This window comes from Eucalyptus grandis, chromosome 7 (assembly GCF_016545825.1).
Source record: "Eucalyptus grandis isolate ANBG69807.140 chromosome 7, ASM1654582v1, whole genome shotgun sequence".
Classification (NCBI taxonomy): domain Eukaryota; kingdom Viridiplantae; phylum Streptophyta; class Magnoliopsida; order Myrtales; family Myrtaceae; genus Eucalyptus; species Eucalyptus grandis.
Window position 1 is genome coordinate 17,884,890 of NC_052618.1, and position 18,753 is coordinate 17,903,642.

The window sequence follows — 18,753 nt, forward strand, 5'->3', positions numbered from 1 at the left end:
ACTATGATTGGCTTATCAAAGAACGTAGACCCCACTAACAAACAGTCGTTAGAGTCAGTTTTCATACAAATCGGGTTTCTATATTCTCAGCCACAGAACTATGAAAAGACAGAGCATGGAAGAACTCACCTTGCAGATGGAATTTCTCGACACGAGCGAGGATCAAATGAAGAATCGTGGCCTCAGAAACCCGTCTCTGGTGATTCATGCTGATGAATAAGCTTAGAACGACAGCTTGAGCTTATCGGACGCACGGACAGCGAGATTGTCTCGAATACGGTCCGATTGTAATGGGGGGGCACGAATGTCCCCATCATCGTCAAAGCCACGCAGGCTCTCGCCGTTGCTCGCCGAACATAGGTACCGCAGCTGGAAAACTCCGTCCTCGGATGAAGCTGACGCCAACTATTGTCCAAGCCCAAGCCATCATCGCCTGAAGTTCTGCTGCCGAACAGGAACCATTTGACTATAGAGAACACTATCCTAACCACAGCGCAGGCAAAGATGTCGAGATGAAGGAGGCGGCGATGGTGAAAGGAGAAACCGAGAAGGAGCGGGAGGTAATGACGTGTTTTTCGCAGGCAGAAAGGCCTCGAACGAAGGCTCAAAACTTCTCTTATGCACTAACGGTAAAACAGGGCAAGACAGAGGACTTCTCGCCATCGGTGAGGAGGTGATCGCTGGTGACGATGGAGGACGTCCGACAACGAAAGAGAAGGAAAGGAATTTTTCCTAGATTCAGTCTTATGAGATTTTTCCTTTTGCGTTTGTTTTTTTTAATCACTAGTAACTCAAATCTTAAGGTGCCAAATGTCATGCTCTAAATGATTGACCGGTTTCATAGATTAAAATTTTCTTTAATTGAATCCAATGTCTCTTTCACCATCCCTAAATGAAATGTCTAAAAAAATTTAGAAACTAGGGATATTCTAATTTCTATTTTGAGTCTGGTTAAATTCTTCCATTTAACCAAAACTCGACCTTCGGCCATTTGTATGAAAATTTAAAATTTAAAGGACTAATATCGAGACCTATATGCAATTTTTTTTACATTTAGAACTGACTTTTTCTATAAGTTTGATAAAAGAATCAATCTAAAAGTCAATTCTTAATTTATAGACAAATTGATGCCTAATTACTAATAGAGTTAAATGCTCCTAATCTCTACATGCAATTAAGGTACTAAGACGCTAATCTTATTTATTTATTTTTTGTAAAGAAACGAGTCTTGACACATTTATAGATCACGAGTTTTGAATTTTCTAACTTTAACTTTAAAAAAATGTGCAAGTATCAGCATCACTTAAAATCAATCTTTGAATTCTTAACATAGTGAACAAAAATCAGTACATTCATTTATAGCAAGTAAGGCTTAAATAGAGTGGTGGGGACATTGCCTCCAACTCAAAATAACTTTGAGTTGGAAACATAATTTGATTAGCAATCTGTCGCGTACAATCAAGTGCTTCGCCATACAACTTCCTAACAATTTATTTTTATATTTTTTCATTTAGCCGTAAAAAGTAAACGCATGGACTGCTTTCTTTGTATTTTTCACTTTCTTGCAAAAGCTTTGGTTAAACACAAAATGTTAGGACGTCAAGAAAATACATATTAAACCTTTCAGGGCAGTTGAGCAACCAGAAACCTTAAAGAAGCGCCAAATTTGAGGGATTCTTGCCAAAATGAAAATATAGAACCAAAACTAGCACCAAGAAACAATAAAACATGAACAGAAAAGGATCTCATTTTCATCAATTAATAAAGGAGGCATAATTAGATTTCTTGAATTCATATTGACGCTGTGAACGGTCTAGAGTAACACGTCCGATGGACATCTCAATCAATGTGAATCTGATCCTTACCACCACTGCTGAAGATGGAGACTTTGAACACAACATCATCCCTATCAATGAGCTCAAACACGCAGACATTTCCTTCACACAAATGAGTTTCTCTTGCAAATGCTCGCCAACCAGCAGAGAAGAACACTCGGATTCCCCGCGTATATCTTGAGAGCTTCACCGGCCACGACCTGTCTGAATACCTAAGAGTTCCTTCTTTCTTGTTTTCTTGAATATGTTGCCTGACAAATTGACCGGGAACATGCTGCACATGGGTAGACGTTTGAACAACCAATGTATGCCGAAAGAAGGACAATAATGTAAGTATGCGCCCTTGGAAAGAAAGCACACAAGGGAGGCTTTAGTCAACAGTCTTAAGAGGATCATGAAAGCCATTGATCTTAACCCGCAATGTAAAGCATTTTCAAACAAATTACTGCCATTAATTGTATTTTAGGTTAGTACTCAATTCAAGTGACACTCTATCTTTTCACTAAGATAGTGATGGAGCACCTTGTCAAGGATATCAAAGTGAATGGATAGTCCCCACCTAATTACTGTCTTTACTACTGTTCTTTCTTCTTCTTTTTCCTGATTCCGCGTTACTCCACCATTGGGATGCCCCACGATCACTCCCAAGGAAAATCATTTCATATGGTTCCCAATACAAACCAAATCAAGAAAACACAATATTGATGCGAGATTAGATAGAGATCATAATTGAACTTGAAATATGGCAGCGATGGATCAGGCTCAAGATTGTACCATTTTCCTAAAATGAGACTGTTGTATCACCAGTTCGAAGAAGGGATGCTCCGAATCAAATTCACCGGCTAATTCAGGAGTAGTGAGAGGCCTCGAAGGAGTAGGATCACAAAACACTGGCTCAGAACGGTTCATTCTGCATTTAGACTCTTTGTTCCTGCCTGGAATTAAAATGAGAACTTTAAAAGACATTATCATTGTGAATGTTTCTTTGATTGACTATGAAGATCTTTAGCATAGAAGTCATGTCATGCCATAACCAGCCCAAAGTTTCACTATAAATAATGTAAATCAAGTTTCCACCTGCACTGCTGAAAATGTAGACTCTGAACACAATATCATCTCTATCAATTAGCTCGAACACGCAAACATTTCCAACACGCAAGTGAGTTCCTCTCACGAATGCAATCCAACCAGAAGAGAACTGCATCGACCCACTGGGATAAGTCCTAAGCTTTACCGGCCATGTTCTGTTTGAATGCCTGAGAGTCGCGATTTCCTTGATTTGCTGAATGTGCTGCCTGATGAACCAACAAGGAACATTCTGCCCACACGCATATTTGAACAAACCGTGATTTATAAAGAAAGACTGGGGAAGCATTCCTTTATTCAAGCAAGCAAGCAAAATGTAGATCGACATGGTAGTTTTAGTAACTCTCATCAACAGTCTTAACAGGACAAAAGTCAAGATGTCAAAGTCTCTTCTCTTAGAATTGGCACGAGGGGTAGAGGATCTTTGCCTTTCTAAACAAATGGGAATGAACAGATCCAAGGAAAACGCTATGTAGTTTCCTAAAGAAATCCAACCAGCTTAGGAAAGAAGGCAAAATAGTAAGTGAATTAAACTCTCAATCTTACCACTACATGATGTTCAATATAAGATGGCCGGATCACCACCTTGAAAAAAGGATACTCCGAGTCAAATTCGCAGGCCAATTCAAAACTACGGAGAGGCCACGAACTCATAGGACCACCAAAATTTGGCTCAGGATGGCTAGCTCTGCACCTAGATTGTCCGATCCCTTCTGTTCTTTAAAAAAAATGAAATGCTTATATGATACCAGTCTGAAGTTTTCATTAGTTGACTCACTTACCATGAAAAGATTTAGCACAGAATGGAAGTTAATACTGACATGGAAATCAAGATTTAGATAAGTTGACCAAACGAAAAATTCGCTTCCTTTGCCTTAGAAGTTGTAACTACTTAACCATAATAAGCATTACCGAATCCATTATGCTATCAGTCAACATAAACAAGCTTATCAAAAATTTCTCAAGTACTTGAAAAAGATCTAACAAAGGAGAGAGTGATGTAAGAAGAAACGTGACTTATAACATGACAAGTCACACCTTCGAGATCTGGTGAGGAGCAGCTTGGACTCGGCTGAGAACATGATGAATGTGGGTCAACCCTCTTCTTCTGACAAGGAGCAAAATCCTCCGAATCTTCAACTTCTATGACATTCTCCCTCTTCGGCGAGATAAATCCACTCCCGAGGTTTGATATGCTGCTCAAAGAATAATCGATCTCCGAAGCACTCCTATCGAATATCATCACACGAAAAGTGGAGTTCCCTTTATATTTGAAAACTACGAGGTGACCGGGACCAATGGAGTAATGCTGCATAAATTCTCGCCACCCTTTCCACAACCAAACTGTGCCGTCGTTAAGTTTTTCTACTCCCATACTCCAGGTCGAATTGCCCAGAACCTCGAGTAGCACCAAGCTCGAGAGATCCTTTCCATATCTTCGTAAGAACTTTTTCGGAATTCCCTATTCAGAAAACTCAAAAGTTATACTTCCAGCACTAAAATTCATCAAAATTAGATCGAAAGTGCAGGGAAAAAAGGAAAAGCACTAGGCAAATTTTAACTTCTGCAACATGGCAATGGAAGATCGGTTTGCACACAAGCAGGGTGTCACCGGGCAAGTAAGGATCGAGTTTTAGCTATAGTTGCTTCATTTGACAAGAGTCAAAACTAGAGAGACCCAACACCTTTGTCCACACTATCCTTAGCCAACCAACCTCAATTCCAATAAAAGAACTGATTTTTATCTTGAATCAATCAAAATGAACTGATTTTTAGCTAGAATCAATCAAAATGAACACTTCTTTTCTACAGGGTATTCGTTTTTTCTCTCTTTCCGCAAGAATCAAAAGGATTACTCAAAGCCAAACGCATGGAAAGATCCCCAGATTGATTGTAAACAGCAGCACGAGGGGCGACAGTTCTAAACCAAGACGGAAACATCGCTGCGAAAAAGCGGGAACTTACGAGCTTCCCAGATTCGAGGGTGTCGGAGAGAATTATCTTGAAGAAGTGAGGGCTCTCGAGACGAGGTCCCGTCGCGGTATCTGGGTCGACGCCTCCATCTTCTCTCCGGCCACGGCGACCGCTAGCCATGTACACAGGGATCAGTGAAGGAGGAGGGAGGGGAAGGGGGTTTTGTGCTATTTGCCTTGTGTTCTTGAGGCAACCTTCTTGTGAAAGAACCTTGCCGTTGACTGGTAATGTCATTGATGATATCATGATAAACATTTATATTTTTATTTTATTTTATTTTTTGAGACAGGAGGAACCGCCTACCAGCCGACAGCCTCGGTGTAAACCCCCAGTGACGCTAACACGGACCCACTACTACGGTGTCACGCTTAAGAATCCTAACGACAATCTTTGGGTTTGAACCTCTTCTTGTCATGAGGAGGAGTCGGCTCGAACCAACGCTGCCACTAAGAGCAGTGGTATAAACATTTATATTATTTATGTCCTAAAAGGGCACAAATACTATACTACAAAACACAAAAGTATAAATATCAATCCTGTCCATAAGAGATAAGCATGGTCCGGATGAACAATTCTCACCTTTGAATCAGGAACCACCCACTAAGAACTAATTCCGAAAATTTAGAATTGGGAATCGTCTGTTCGTTTCATATATCAAACCGTCAATCCGGTCAAATTCTCAAGTGAGTCATTGGAACCGATCCCCAATCCCTACAAAGCTTATTCGGCCTTATACTCGGATTGAATTGCGAACCGTTGATTAAAAAATTATAGAGCAAAACAAATAAACAATGCTTGTCAGTTAAAAACTTAATTTCTTCGAACGTCATGGTGTAGTCCTCTTAAGATTTCCCGACACCAAAACATGTGAAGAATTAGATTCTACGTTAAAAGTTCTAACCTCCACAAAAGTTAAAACATTAATCACTTGGTCTCTTTTTTCTGAACGTCAATCTAATTTAATCATGAGAATGAATAAGAAGAGACATAATTATACTCTCATGGACATCTCCAATTAGTTATTTCCTTCCTCTATGTCTATTTATTTTATTTTGGTTGAGAAAGTAAATGGATTATTAAAATGGAAAAAAAAAAGGTTAGGAGGGTTAATCCTATTACATACCCAAGAGACAAAATTAGTTAATAATATCAAATAACTACAAATATACATATATGTACATATATGTTTGGTTGAAAAACTACAAAATAATTAAGTAATTGAAATAGAATTTCTTTTTTAAATATATGTATACCGGTTCGATCTGATCTAAGTTGGCGAGCGATTCCACGCTTAGAATCGGGAGCCAAATCGGTACTCATCGATTCCACTAATTTGGAACCAAGAACCAGATCGCCCCATGAGAACCGTCTGCTCTAGTTCCGATGCGGTCTAGTTCCGAGCAATCCAGGCAATTCTCAATTCTTTTGCACATCCTTACTATCCATAATAAAGAGGCATATGAAGTTATATTTTAGTCGGATACAGCCACCATTATTCTATTTCCATGAATCGGATATATGTGAATATTATCATGCACATTTATTTCCAAGTAAATTGACATATGAGTAATTTTTATATCTGTGACTCTCCAATCAAAAGGCGTGATTGGAAGACTTCCTCATGAAGGAAAACATAACCCAAGATAATGGACGAGGCATTCTTCGGGGGTCTTTGAGGCCTACTTTGTTCTTCAAATTATAGATGAAATGAGCAAAATATCATTTTAGTAATGCTTCATAAAGTCATAAATGTTTCCCTGTTTTTCTTCTAACCCATTAGTAAATTTAAATTTTTTAACCCCAAAAAGTAAATTTATATTCTCTTATTGCAATTACCAAGAAAAAAGAAGATTTATGCAAAATTAGTTTTTGGGTTCCTCTCAGCACCATAAACAGCCCAATGTGTGACCCCCTTCTGTAGTTGATCTCAATCGATTCAAATCACTGAAAATGGAGATTCTGAACACGACATTTTCGACCAGATCATTTCATGGCATTTTGTTACTAAACTGTTTTTCCACAATTAATGTTGTTAAGCTTGTTAGATGACTCGGATTAGTTTTGATTAGAATAATTTCAACTATATGCTTCACACCTGTCAATTATGGTCGCAATTTTATGTTTGGAAAGAAACTATAGTTATTTAGTGATTGCCAAAAAATTTCTTTCTATTTTAAAAATTTAGATTGTTAGCACTTGAAAATGAGCTCTTTAAGTTCTCAATTTCTCAATTTTTTTGAATATGCCTAAATGCACATAATTGGTGCATCCATGCTGATCGAATAAGGCTCCTCCAATAAAGTGATGGACATGGCCTCCAATTTGAGATTATTTTGAATTTGAAACATAAGCCGAGAAAAAATTATAAAATAAAAAGTTCTAAATTTATTACAATTATATCAATTTAGTTTTAATTTTTTTAATTATACCAATTGAATCATAAACCTTTTTGCATTATCAATTGAGTTCATTTAGTCAATTTTAATTGGAAAGAACTGAAGTGAACACTGACAGTACCACATAGAACCGTCAACACTAATGTGGGCAATTTTTATAATTTTTTTATGTCAAAAATTGAATTTCTTATATTTTTTCTTTTTCTTTTCCTTTTATTTCCTATCAAACAATCAGCCCTCACCAAATTTGAGAGAAAAATAATAATAAAATAATAAATCAATTTTTATAATATGATTTGCGTCCATATCAACAATTTCCAGCTAAAAATATAAACTTAATTGGCAAAATATGATAAGATGTAAGACTAAATTAACAATGATTGCAATAGGTTTAAAAAATTTGGTAATTTTTCCCATAATCTAATCAAGAGCCCGTCACATAAAATCAACCAATAACCGATGCCACTTTCTACTTTTATTTTATTTTCATTTAGCATAAAACAATATAAATATAATGTCAAAAGGCGAGGAATGCAAAAAGTAAACGCATGGACTCTTTGGTATAACACAAAATATTAAGATGTTAAGGAAATACATATGAAACCCCTGAGGTCAGTTAAACAACCAGAAGCCCAAAAAGCGCCATGTCTGAGGGATTATTCCCAAATGGAACCATAGAACTGAAACTACCACCAAAAAACAAGTAAACATGAACAAAAAAGTGTCTCCGTTTCATCGATCTGCCATTGCTGGATGAAGGAAGCATAATTTGATATCCTGGATTTACATTGACGCTGCGAACAGCCTAAAGTAACATGTCCCGTAATCACCTCAATCAATGTGAATCTGGTCCTTACCGCCGTCGCTGAAGATGGAGACTTTGAACACATTATCTTCCCTATCGATGAGCTCAAACACGCAGGCGTTTCCTACACACAAATGAGTTTCTCTCGCAAATGCAATCCAACCAGCAGAGAATGACGCCATCTTTTTATTTTTACATCGTAAGAGCTTCACCGGCCATGATCTGTCCGAATACCTAAGAGTTGCCATTCCCTTGTTTTCTCGAATATGTTGCTTGATGAATCGATCAGGAACACTCTGCAATTGCATACATGTTTAAACAACCAGTCTATGCCGAAAGAAGGACAATGATGTAAAGATGCACTCTTGGACAAAAAAAAAGAAGCACACAAGGCCATATTTGCTAGTTTTGGGAGCCCTAATGCAGAGTCTTAAGAGGCTCATTAAAGCCATCGATCTTAACCCACAATGTAAAGCATTTTCAAACAAATGACTGCCCATTAATTGCCATTTTAGGTTAGTAGTCGATTCAAGTGACTGTCCATCCTTTTCACTTGGATAGGGATCAAGCACCTTGTCGAGGATATCCAAGTTAAATGGATAGTCTCGACCTGATTACCGTCTTTTACTTCTGTTTCTTCTACTCCTCTTTTTCCCGATTTGGCGTTACTCCGCCATTGGGATGCCCCACGATCACTCGAAGGAAGATATCTCGTCATATGGTTTCCAATACAAACCAAATTAACCGGGGAAAACACTATATTGAGGCAATATTCGGATAGAGATTGTAATCAAACTTGAGACGTGGCAATGATGGATTAGGCTCAAAGATTGTACCAGTGTCTTCAAATGACATTCCCGTATCACCAGTTTGAAGAAAGGATGCTCTGAATCAAAATCTCTGGCTAATTCAGGAGTAGTGAGAGGCCTCGGAGGAGTAGGGTCATGAAATACCGGCTCAAGATGGTTCGCTCTGCATTTAGACTGTTTGCACGTGCCTGCAGTTAAAATGAGAAATTTAAGAGACATTACTGGAGTGAATGTTTCTTTAATTGACTATGAAGATCTTTAGCATAGAACTCATGTCATGCCATAACTAGCCTAAGGTTTCACTTCAGACGACGTAAATCAAGTACCTACCTTTGCTACTGAAAATGTAGACTCTGAACACAATATCATCCCTATCAATCAGCTCGAACACGCAGACATTTCCTACATGCAAGCGAGTTCCTCTCACAAATGCGCCCCAACCAGAAGAGAACGCCGCCCCATGGACTGAATGTGGATTGCTCCAAAGCTTCACCGGCCACGATCTGCCTGAATGCCTAAGAGTCACGATTTCCTTGATTTCCAGAATGTGCTGAATGATGAACCTACGAGGAACATACTGCCCAAGCACATGTTTGAACAACCCATGCTTGGTAAAGAAAGAACCCAGCAAGCAAAATGTAAATTGATACGGTAGTTTTAATACCTGTAATCTACAGTCTTAACAGGACAAAAGTCGAAAAGTCAAAAACTCTGCTCATAGAACTATCATGGGGGGTCAAGGATCTTTGCCCTTTTAAACAAATAGCGATGAACATATCCAAGGAAAACGCTATGTAATTTCCCACAGGAATCCAATCAGCTTAAAGAAAAAAGCCAGAATGGTGATGAATTAACCTCTCAATCTTACCGCTTCCTTCTTCATATAAGATGGCCGCATCACCACCTTGAAAAAAGGATACTCTGAGTCAAATTTGCTAGCCAATTCAAAACTAGAGAGAGGCCATGGACTCATAGAACCACCAGAAACCGGCTTAGAATGGCTAGCTCTGCTTCTAGACTGCCCAGCCCCATCTGTTCTTTAAAAAGAAAAATGAAATATTCAGATCACACCAATTTGAACTTTTCACTTTCCATGAACATATTTAGTACAGAATGGAAGAAAATACCGTCATGGAAATCAAGTTTTAGATAAGTTGACCAAAAGAAAAATTCACTTCTCTTCACCTCAGAAGTTGTAACTACTTAACCACAATAACCATGATTGAAATCATTATGTTATCAGTCAACATAAACAAGCTCATCAAAAAGTTCTCAAGTGCATGAAAAAGAACTAACAAAAGAGAGAGGGCTGTCAGTAGAAACGTGACTCATAAAATAACAAATCAGACCTTCAAGATCTTGTGATGAGCAGCTTGGACTCAGCTGAGAACATGGTGAATGAGCTTCAACCCTCATTTTTTGATGAGATGCGGAATCCTCCGAATCTTCCATTTCTATCACATCCTCCCACTCTGGCGAGATAAATCCACTCCCCAGGTTTGATATGCTGCTCGATGAATAATCGATCTCCGAAGAACTCTTGTTGAAAATCATCACGCGGAAAGTGGAGCTCCCTTTATATTTGAAAACTATGAGGTGACCGTGACCAATGGAGTAATGCTGCATAAATTCTCGCCACCCTTTCCACAACCAAACTTCGTCATCGTTACACTTTTCTACTCCTATAGTCCAGGGCGAACTGCCCAGAACCTTGAGTAGCACCAAGCTTGAGAGATCCTTTCCATATCTTCCTAAGAACTTTTTCGGGATTCCCTATTAAGAAAAACCCAAAAGTTTTAGGTCCAGGACTCGAATTCATCAAAATTTGATCGAAAGTGCAGGGAGAAAAGGAAGAGCACTGAGCAGATTTTGAGTTCTACAACATGGCGATGAATGATCGGTTTGCACACAAGCAGGGTGTCACCGGGCAACTAAGGGTCGAGTTTTAGCTATAGTTGCTTCATTTGACGAGAGTCAAAGCTAGAGAGACCAACACCTTTGTCCACACTATTTTTAGCCAACCAATCCTCAATTCCAAGTAAAAGAACTGATTTTTATCTAGAATCATTCACAATGAACACTTTTTTCATCAGGGCATTCGTCTTTTCTCTCTCTCCGCAAGAATCAAAAGGTTTACTCAAAGCCAAACGCATGGAAAAATCCCCAGAGTGAATGTACACAGCAGCACGTGGGCGACAGTCCTAAACCATGACAGAAACAGACTGCGAAAATGCGGGAACTTACGAGCTTCCCGGATTCAAGGGTGTCGGAGAGAATGATCTTGAAGAAGTGTGGGCTCTCGAGACGAAGTCCGGCCCCGACATCCGGGTCGACGCCTCCATCTTCTCCCGGGCGACGGCGACGGCGAGCCATGTACAGCGGCGTCACGGGGGTCAGTGGAGGAGGAGGTGGAGGTGGTTCGTGCGCATCATCGCCTCGTGTTCTTCAGACAACCTTCTCATAGAAGAACCTTGAAATGACTAACAATGTTACTGATCATATGATCAAATTTTATAATATTTATGTCCTAGAAAGGCACAAATCTCTGTATTACAATTAAAAAAGTCCAAACATCAATATAAAAAAAAAAAAAAAAGCATATGAAGTTATATTTTAACCAGATGTAGGCATCATTACTCAGTTTTCATGAACTGGATAAATATGAATGTCACGCATTTTTTTTCGTTTTTGGTATTGACAGGAACACGAAGCACAAAAGTTACTCTAGAACTCACCAAAGGAAACAATATCCAACCTAATCTCTTATCAACAGAGTAATCAAACCTCTTGGTGGCCTATATAAAATTGAGGTGTTATTCGCACCGCAAGAATGAACTACCCGATTTGCTAAACACCATTCATCATATGATTTTTCTTCTCTAAAATTATACAGTATTCTGATATGCTGGAAATACACCACATGAGCATAATGTGCACGCGTATTTATTTTCAAGTAAATTGACTTATAAGTGATTTCCATTTCTGTAATTCCCCAATCGAAAGACGTGGTTGGAGAACTTCCTCCGACTCAAAATGAAGGAAAACATAACCCCGAGATGTCGGGCATGGCATTCTTTGGAGCCTGCATTTGTTCTTACTACATACTTCAGAGTGGTCATAACTCCCTCTTTCCCTAATTTGGTGCATGAACTAAGAAGCTCTTTAACCGACCAACATCCTGCCAAAAATTTCAACGCTAACAAGACTTAATCTACAAATACAAGAAGAAACTCATTCCCCAACACACAAGGTTTTCCCCTGTTTTTCTTCTAACCCATCAGTAAACATGTTCAGACAACGTTCTGGTTCAAGTGGATTTACATTCTCTACTCGTAATCCCCAGGAAAAAAAAGAACATCAATGTGAGCGAGCAGAAGCGAGCTCTTCGTCAATTAGTCAAGCAACAGAGAAAGGGAGGCATGAACTAGTGCTGGCAAATTAGTTTCTCGAGTTCCTCTCGGCATTGTAAACAGCCTAATACGCGACAATTCCATTGATTCACCTCAATCGATGCAGATCACTTCCTTATTTACACTACTGAAAATGGAGATTCTGAACACTATGTTGTCCCTATCGATGAGCTCGAACACGCAGGCATCTCCTATGCACAAGCGAGCTTCTCTTACGAATGCTGACCAGCCGGCTGCCAAGAATGCAATCTGGAAGCGCTTATAGCCATGGAGCTTCACCTCCCACGATCTTCCCGAATTAACAAGAGTCACCATTCGCCGGTCTCCCCGAATGTATGTCTTCATGAACTTCCAGGGAATGTTCTGCTCATATAGTAGTTTGATGACCAACCAGTGTATGATTGAAAATGAGCATAATATAAGCATGCAAATTCATGAGCGAAGCACAGAAGACAGCTCCCGCTTACCAATTTTGTGTATATATGATTTGGCAATATCACGATGTGGAAAAACGGATACTCCGATTCAAATTTGCTAGCTTTTTCATAAGTAGTGATAGGACTCGGACATGGAGAACCGTGAAAAGCTGGCTCCAAAGAGCTCTCTCGGAATTGAGATTGTTCAATTTCAATCCGACCTGCACCGCAAAGAGAATTCTCATAAGCACCAGTATGAAATTTTCACGCAAGGACAATGAAAGAATTTAACATGGATCGCATCACTTTCATTCTCTTCCTGGAAGATACAACCAAGTAGATTTCGCACCTCCCAAATCATTATTTCATCAATCAACAAACAAACAGCTTCTTAAAAGGTTTTCTAGGATTTGAAAGCAAATTGAGAATAGAAATAGTGTCAGCAGAAAAATAACTTATAAAGAAACAAGTGACTGACACCACAAATTCAGAGTTGAATATGGTGCCATCACCGACAGCGACTGTGCATCTGAATTGCCATGATCTTCACAAACCATACCGAAAAATTCATCATATAGGAAAGCTCATAATTAAGGAAGAGAAAACAAGAAAAAAAAAAAAAGGTGCACTTTTGTGGATTCAGCAATAATGAACTGAACAAAAGAGTTGTAATTAGGAATATTGAATTCCCAGGTGATATAGACAGCTCAAAGCGACACTCTTAGTGTTCATCTCGATCAACATAAATCAGGTCCTTACCATCACTGCTGAAAATGGAGACTCTGAACACAATGTCATCCCTATCAATGAGCTCAAACACGCAGACATCCCCTAGACGAAGACCAGTTTCTCTTGTGAATGAGGGCCAACCACTAGTTAGAAATGCCATCCCTCTGTGATCATAGCTCTTCAACTTCACTTGCCAAGATCTGTCTAAGTAACTAAGAGTCGCAACCTGCTTGTTCTTCTGAACATGTTTCCTGAAGAATTCACTAGGAATGCTCTGCCCAGGAGGAGTTTGACAACCAACATATGATTAGGAAATGTGATAGAATAAGGATACACTCATGAGAGAAACAAACATGAGACGTGGATTTGCGATAAAATTTGCTAGTTTTAGGAGTTCTAATCAACCATTTTAACTTGCCAATGGAAGTTACCAACCATAACCACTTAACCTGCAATTTCGCATCTAAATGTCAAAATGTATACTCTTTCGCATAACTGAAGCCATTAATCGTGAGACAGGTACTGATACGATTCATATTTGAGTTCGATTCATACCATGAACACTCCAAGGAGAACAATAAGTCATGTGGTTTCCCACACAAACTAAATCAACTTGGTAGACACTAGAATTTAAGACAAAATACAAACTGCAATCACATTTGAATTCAATGCATGCGACCGATGAATAGAGCTTGGGATCTTACCAAACGTTTCCGAACATAAGAAGGCCGCATCACCACTTTGAAAAAGGGATGGTCCGATTCAAATCTCCTAGCTTTCTCAAAAGCAGAGATCGGGCTCAGACCTGGAGAAAAGTGAAAAGCTGGCTCGGGAGAGCTTTCTTTGTGTTGAGATTGTTTGCTTTTGATCCGACCTGCACTACGAAGTGGAGAATTCTCATAAGCAATATCAACTTTTCACGAATTCAAAATGGAAGGGTTTAATATGGATCGCAAGTCGATATGCATGACCATTTTCATGCTCTTCCCAGAAGATATAACCAAGTAGATGTCACACCTCCCAAATCGTTATCTCATCAATCAACAAAGAGAAAGTTCCTTAAATGATTCTTTTAGTATTGGAAAACAGATAATGGAAATAGAAAGAATGTCCGCAGAAACAAAACTTATAAAACAAGAAGTGCCTGAAACCTCCCAATTAGACATGAATATGGCACTATCAACGACAGTGACTGCGCATTTGAATTACTAAACACACAAAAAAAAAAAAAAAAAAATTCATAATCTTGGAAGGCTCATTATTAGAAAGAAAAAACAGAAAAAAAAATTGTGCATTTTTTATGGATTCAGCGGGACCAAATGAACAAAGGAATTGTCATTAGAATAATGAATTCTAGGTGATTTAGACGGCTCAAAGTGACACTTCTTGTGTCCATCTCAATCAATATAAATCAGGTCCTTACCATCACTCTTGAAAATGTAGACACTGAACACAATGTCATCCCTATCAATGAGCTCAAAAACACAGACATCTCTTAGACGAAGACCAGTTTCTCTCACGAATGAGCACCAGCCATTAGAGAGAAATGCCGTTCCTCTGTGTTCAAAGCTCCTCAGCTTCACTTGCCACAATCTGTCTGAGTACCTAAGAGTCGCAATTTGCTTGTTCTTTTGAACATGTTTCCTGAAGAATCCACTAGGAATGCTCTGCCAAGGAGGTGTTTAACAACCAATATATGATTAGGAAATGTGATAGGATAAGTATACACTCACGAGAGAAACACGCACGAGATGTGGATTTATGATAAAATTTCCTAGTTTTAGGAGTTCCAATCAACCGTTTTTACTTGCCAATGGAAGTTACCAATCATAACCACTTAACCTGCAATTTCGCATCTAAATGTCAAAATATATGCTCCTGGACATAACTGAAGCCATCAATTTTGAGACAAGCATAGATACGATTCATATTTGAATTGGACTCATACCACGAACACTTTGAGAAGAATAGCAAGTTATGTGGTTTCCCACACAAATAAATCAACTTGGTAGACACTAAAATATAAGACATATAAACTGCAATCACGTTTGAACTCGATGTATGCCACTGAAGAATAGAGCTCGTGATCATACCAATTGTTTCCGAACATAAGAAGGCCGCATCACCACTTTGAAAAAGGGATGGTCCGATTCAAATCCACTAGCTTTTTCATGAGCAGTGACAGGGCTCAAACATGGAGAACCATGAAAAGATGGCTCCGAAGAGCTCTCTTGACATTGAGACTGTCCGATTTCAATCCGACCTGCACCACAAAGAGGAGAAATCTCATAAGCACCAATATGAACTTTTCACGAATTCACAATGGAAGGATTTAACGAGGATCTCATATCAATATAGATTATCATTTTCATCATCATCCCGGAAAATGTAACCAAGTAGATTTTACACCTCCCAAATCATCATCTCATAATCAAAAAAGAAGCAGCTTCTTTAAAGGTTTTTTAGGATTTGAAAACAGATTAAGAATAGAAAGAATGTCAGCAGAAACATAAGTTATATTGCAACAAGTGACTGACACCTCCAAATTTAGATTTGATGTAGCGCCATCAATGATAGCACTGTGCAGTTAATTACTATGAATTTCACACACCATACGGAAAAATTCATCATCTTGGAAGGATAATAACTAAGGAAGAAAAAACAGATAAAAGTGCACTTTTTATGGATTCAGTGAGTATTAAACTGAACAACTAAGTTGTAATTAGGAATACTGAATTCCTAGATGATTTAGACGGCTTAAAGTGGCAATTCTAGTGTCCATCTCGATCAATATAAATCAGGTCCTTACCATCATTGTTGAAGTTGCAGACTCTGAACATAATGTCATTCCTATCAATGAGCTCGAACACGCAGACATCACTTACATGAAGACCAGTTTCTCTCACGAATGAGGACCAACCGGTAGAGAGAAATGCCATTCGTCTGTGTTCATAGCTCCTCAGCTTCACTTGCCACGATCTGTCTGAGTACCTAAGAGTCACAAGTTGCTTGTCCTTTTGAACATGTTTCCTGAAGAATTCACAAGGAACGCACTGCCCAGTACGGGTTTGAACAATCAAAATATGATTAAGAAAGGTGATAGAATGACTATACACTCACGAGAAAAACATGCCCAGATGTGGATTCATAATAAAAATTGCTAATTTCAGGAGTTTTAATCAACTGCTTTTAATTGTCAATGGAAGTTATTAATCATAACCACTTAAACTGCAATTTCGCATCTAGATGTCAAAATATATGCTCCTGGACAAAAACTGAAGCCATCAATCTTGCGACTAGATATGGATATCATTCATATTTAAAAATTTGACTCATGCCATGAATACTTCAAGGAGAATAACATGCCATGTTGTTTCCTAGACAAGCTAAATCAACTTCGAAAACGTAGGACAAAATAGAGACAGCGATCAAGTTTGAACTCAATGTATGCCACTGATGAATGGAGCTCGGGATCTTACCAAATATTTCTGAATATAAGAAGGTCGCATCACCACTCTAAAAATGGATGGTCCGACTTGAATTTGCTGGCTAATTCAAGGGCAGTGAGAGAACTTCGACCTGTAGAGCCACGTAAAACCAGCTCAAGATGACTTACTCAGCATCTAAACTGTTTGATTTCCTCTGCACTTAAAGATGACAACTGCACTAGATTTTATCAATTTACTTATTATGACATTCACATTGATTGAAAAGTAATGTGATCTATTTTCAAAGTAAAAATAACTTGATGCAGTATATTTGTCATCACCTTCACATTAGAAATAATTAAATCAACTACATTGTCCACATACTTTATCCATCAACACATAAAGAAAGTTTATTAAAAAACTTTGAAGAAATCAAACTTGAAAAGAACTGAGGAAAGAGAGTTATGCTGAAACCGAACATGTTGGAAAATCGCAAGTCACACCTCCGAATCCTCGTGACAAGCCCTTTGAACTTGGCCTAGAACGAGGCGCGAACCCTTCTGAATCTTCGATTTCCACGACATCTTCCTCTTTTCGAGAGAGAAATTCACCTCAGGCCTCGGTCCGTAGCTTCCGATGCTCGAGGGATAATCGATCTCCGAAGCGCTCTTGTCGAATATTATCACACGGAAAACGGAGTCCCTTCATATCTGAAGACTAGGAGGTGACCAAGACCGATGGAGTAATGCTCCATGAACTTTCGCCACCCTTTCCACAACCAAACCATGCCATCCTCACTCTTCTCTAGTTTCACAGGCCAGGTTAAACCGCCTTCAACCTTGAGAAACACCAAACCCAAGAGATCCTTTCCATGTCTTCTCAAGAATCTTTTTGGGATTCCCTGTGACGAGAGCTCACGGTAAACACATTGCACTTACACGAAACCAAGCTCAAGAACGCCAAAAGAAAAACAGGAGAATAGGAGACGTGCTGGATGAACAGCATGAGCCGAGAGATCTCCAGCAAGACACCAACCAGAACAAAAGAGACGCATAAGGGTGAAGGCAAAATCGACAATGCCATGAAGATAGCCGATGGATATGGAGCGAACTGTGAAGTGCGGACGAACTTACGAGCTTTCCAGATTCCAGCGTTTGAGAGAGTATGATCTTGAAGAAATGAGGACAGCTCGGTGGAGTGGCAGGAGTCGCCTCCTGCTCGGCACCTTCGTCTTCTACTCTCCGGCGACCGTGGCCGCGACGGTGGTGACGGCGACGGCGAGCCATGATCGATCTCCGGTGACTCTGACCGTTCGACTCCCCAAGAACGAGAAGAAAGAAAGAGCAGGGAGTTGGCGCGTCGGATGGAAGCGTGCGCTTTCGTCTTTGAATTGTTTCAAGTTGTACCGACAGCTTTACACGTGGCGTCTCCTGATTTGGTGTCCCTCCTATCTTGTCAAGAGATTACGCATATAACACTTTTTAGATTTGGTAACCAAGCCTCCGAAAAACCTACAAGCTTTTATAAGCGAAAATTACAAAAAGGTCTGTTATCTTTTGCTGATATTCGATGTCTTGTCAGAAGAATATTACCAACACTGTGACTATTATATACCGATTTAAGATATATACTTACCTGAATAATTTGAGTATGACTTTCCTTTTCTGTCCATTGTTTTTTTTTTTTTTTCCTTTCTTTAGGACACGAAGAACTAGCTTGCACCAACAGTGCGCCGTAAACCCTCCGGTGACGCTAGCAGGGAAACCACCACCCCGATGTCACGCTTAAGTCACCACGCAGCGCTTTAACCTCCCTGCTTCGCAAGGGCTTCGAACCTTGGCCTCCACGGGGGAGGGCCAAGGATT

General features: G+C 39.3%; 4 protein-coding genes across 9 annotated transcripts; all 4 read right to left on the reverse strand.

Moving 5' to 3' along the window:
* Positions 1–1,503: 1,503 nt before the first annotated feature.
* LOC104452868 (B3 domain-containing transcription factor VRN1) lies at positions 1,504–5,106 on the reverse strand. Of its 6 annotated transcripts, none has more exons than XM_039317176.1 (6): positions 4,887–5,106; positions 3,960–4,383; positions 3,468–3,634; positions 3,070–3,130; positions 2,610–2,770; positions 1,504–2,109 (listed from the first exon to the last, which is right to left on the reverse strand). In XM_039317176.1, exons 1-6 carry the CDS (start codon positions 5,013–5,015, stop codon positions 1,840–1,842), a joined length of 1,212 nt encoding a protein of 403 aa, XP_039173110.1. In that variant the 5' UTR covers positions 5,016–5,106; the 3' UTR covers positions 1,504–1,839. The 6 variants fall into 6 exon arrangements, 4 of the variants coding, with proteins under 4 accessions (XP_039173110.1, XP_010065663.2, XP_010065662.2 ...); XM_010067361.3 differs by having other exon boundaries at positions 2,913–3,153; XM_010067360.3 differs by having other exon boundaries at positions 2,610–2,788; positions 2,913–3,153.
* Positions 5,107–7,945: 2,839 nt separating this feature from the next.
* Positions 7,946–12,185, reverse strand: LOC104455118 (B3 domain-containing transcription factor VRN1). Its single transcript, XM_010069960.3, has 6 exons — positions 11,150–12,185; positions 10,255–10,678; positions 9,774–9,937; positions 9,236–9,482; positions 8,933–9,093; positions 7,946–8,392 (listed from the first exon to the last, which is right to left on the reverse strand). The coding sequence occupies exons 1-6, from the start codon at positions 11,276–11,278 to the stop codon at positions 8,123–8,125; spliced, it is 1,395 nt and encodes a 464-aa protein (XP_010068262.2). The 5' UTR covers positions 11,279–12,185; the 3' UTR covers positions 7,946–8,122.
* Positions 12,186–12,336: 151 nt separating this feature from the next.
* On the reverse strand, positions 12,337–17,496 carry LOC104452869 (B3 domain-containing transcription factor VRN1). Its single transcript, XM_039316580.1, has 9 exons — positions 17,392–17,496; positions 16,940–17,039; positions 16,270–16,513; positions 15,554–15,723; positions 14,884–15,127; positions 14,165–14,334; positions 13,491–13,734; positions 12,783–12,952; positions 12,337–12,678 (listed from the first exon to the last, which is right to left on the reverse strand). The coding sequence occupies exons 2-9, from the start codon at positions 16,967–16,969 to the stop codon at positions 12,409–12,411; spliced, it is 1,542 nt and encodes a 513-aa protein (XP_039172514.1). The 5' UTR covers positions 16,970–17,039; positions 17,392–17,496; the 3' UTR covers positions 12,337–12,408.
* Positions 17,497–17,570: 74 nt separating this feature from the next.
* LOC120295918 (B3 domain-containing transcription factor VRN1-like) lies at positions 17,571–18,224 on the reverse strand. The gene is made up of 2 exons (XM_039317531.1): positions 18,022–18,224; positions 17,571–17,789 (listed from the first exon to the last, which is right to left on the reverse strand). The coding sequence occupies exons 1-2, from the start codon at positions 18,172–18,174 to the stop codon at positions 17,571–17,573; spliced, it is 372 nt and encodes a 123-aa protein (XP_039173465.1). The 5' UTR covers positions 18,175–18,224.
* Positions 18,225–18,753: the final 529 nt, after the last annotated feature.

Bases quoted from the DNA above. Each gene is read 5' to 3' on its own strand.
- LOC104452868 (XM_010067360.3), bottom strand. From the start codon at position 5,015: ATGGCTAGCGGTCGCCGTGGCCGGAGAGAAGATGGAGGCGTCGACCCA. The intron at 2,789-2,912 runs GTGGAAACTTGA...TGTCTTTTAAAG, and splicing joins CTACATTTTCAGCAGTGCAG to TTCTCATTTTAATTCCAGGC. The intron at 2,110-2,609 runs GTACAATCTTGA...ACCCATGTGCAG, and splicing joins AGTCTCATTTTAGGAAAATG to CATGTTCCCGGTCAATTTGT.
- LOC104455118 (XM_010069960.3), bottom strand. From the start codon at position 11,278: ATGGCTCGCCGTCGCCGTCGCCCGGGAGAAGATGGAGGCGTCGACCCG. The intron at 9,938-10,254 runs GTCTGATTTGTT...TTTAAAGAACAG, and splicing joins CTCATCACAAGATCTTGAAG to ATGGGGCTGGGCAGTCTAGA. The intron at 9,094-9,235 runs GTAGGTACTTGA...TTTTAACTGCAG, and splicing joins CTACATTTTCAGTAGCAAAG to GCACGTGCAAACAGTCTAAA.
- LOC104452869 (XM_039316580.1), bottom strand. From the start codon at position 16,969: ATGCGACCTTCTTATATTCAGAAATATTTG. The intron at 16,514-16,939 runs GTAAGATCCCGA...CGTACTGGGCAG, and splicing joins CTTATATTCAGAAATATTTG to TGCGTTCCTTGTGAATTCTT. The intron at 12,679-12,782 runs GTAAGCGGGAGC...CTATATGAGCAG, and splicing joins ATCATATATACACAAAATTG to AACATTCCCTGGAAGTTCAT.
- LOC120295918 (XM_039317531.1), bottom strand. From the start codon at position 18,174: ATGGCTCGCCGTCGCCGTCACCACCGTCGCGGCCACGGTCGCCGGAGA. The intron at 17,790-18,021 runs GTAAGTTCGTCC...CTCTCGTCACAG, and splicing joins CGCTGGAATCTGGAAAGCTC to GGAATCCCAAAAAGATTCTT.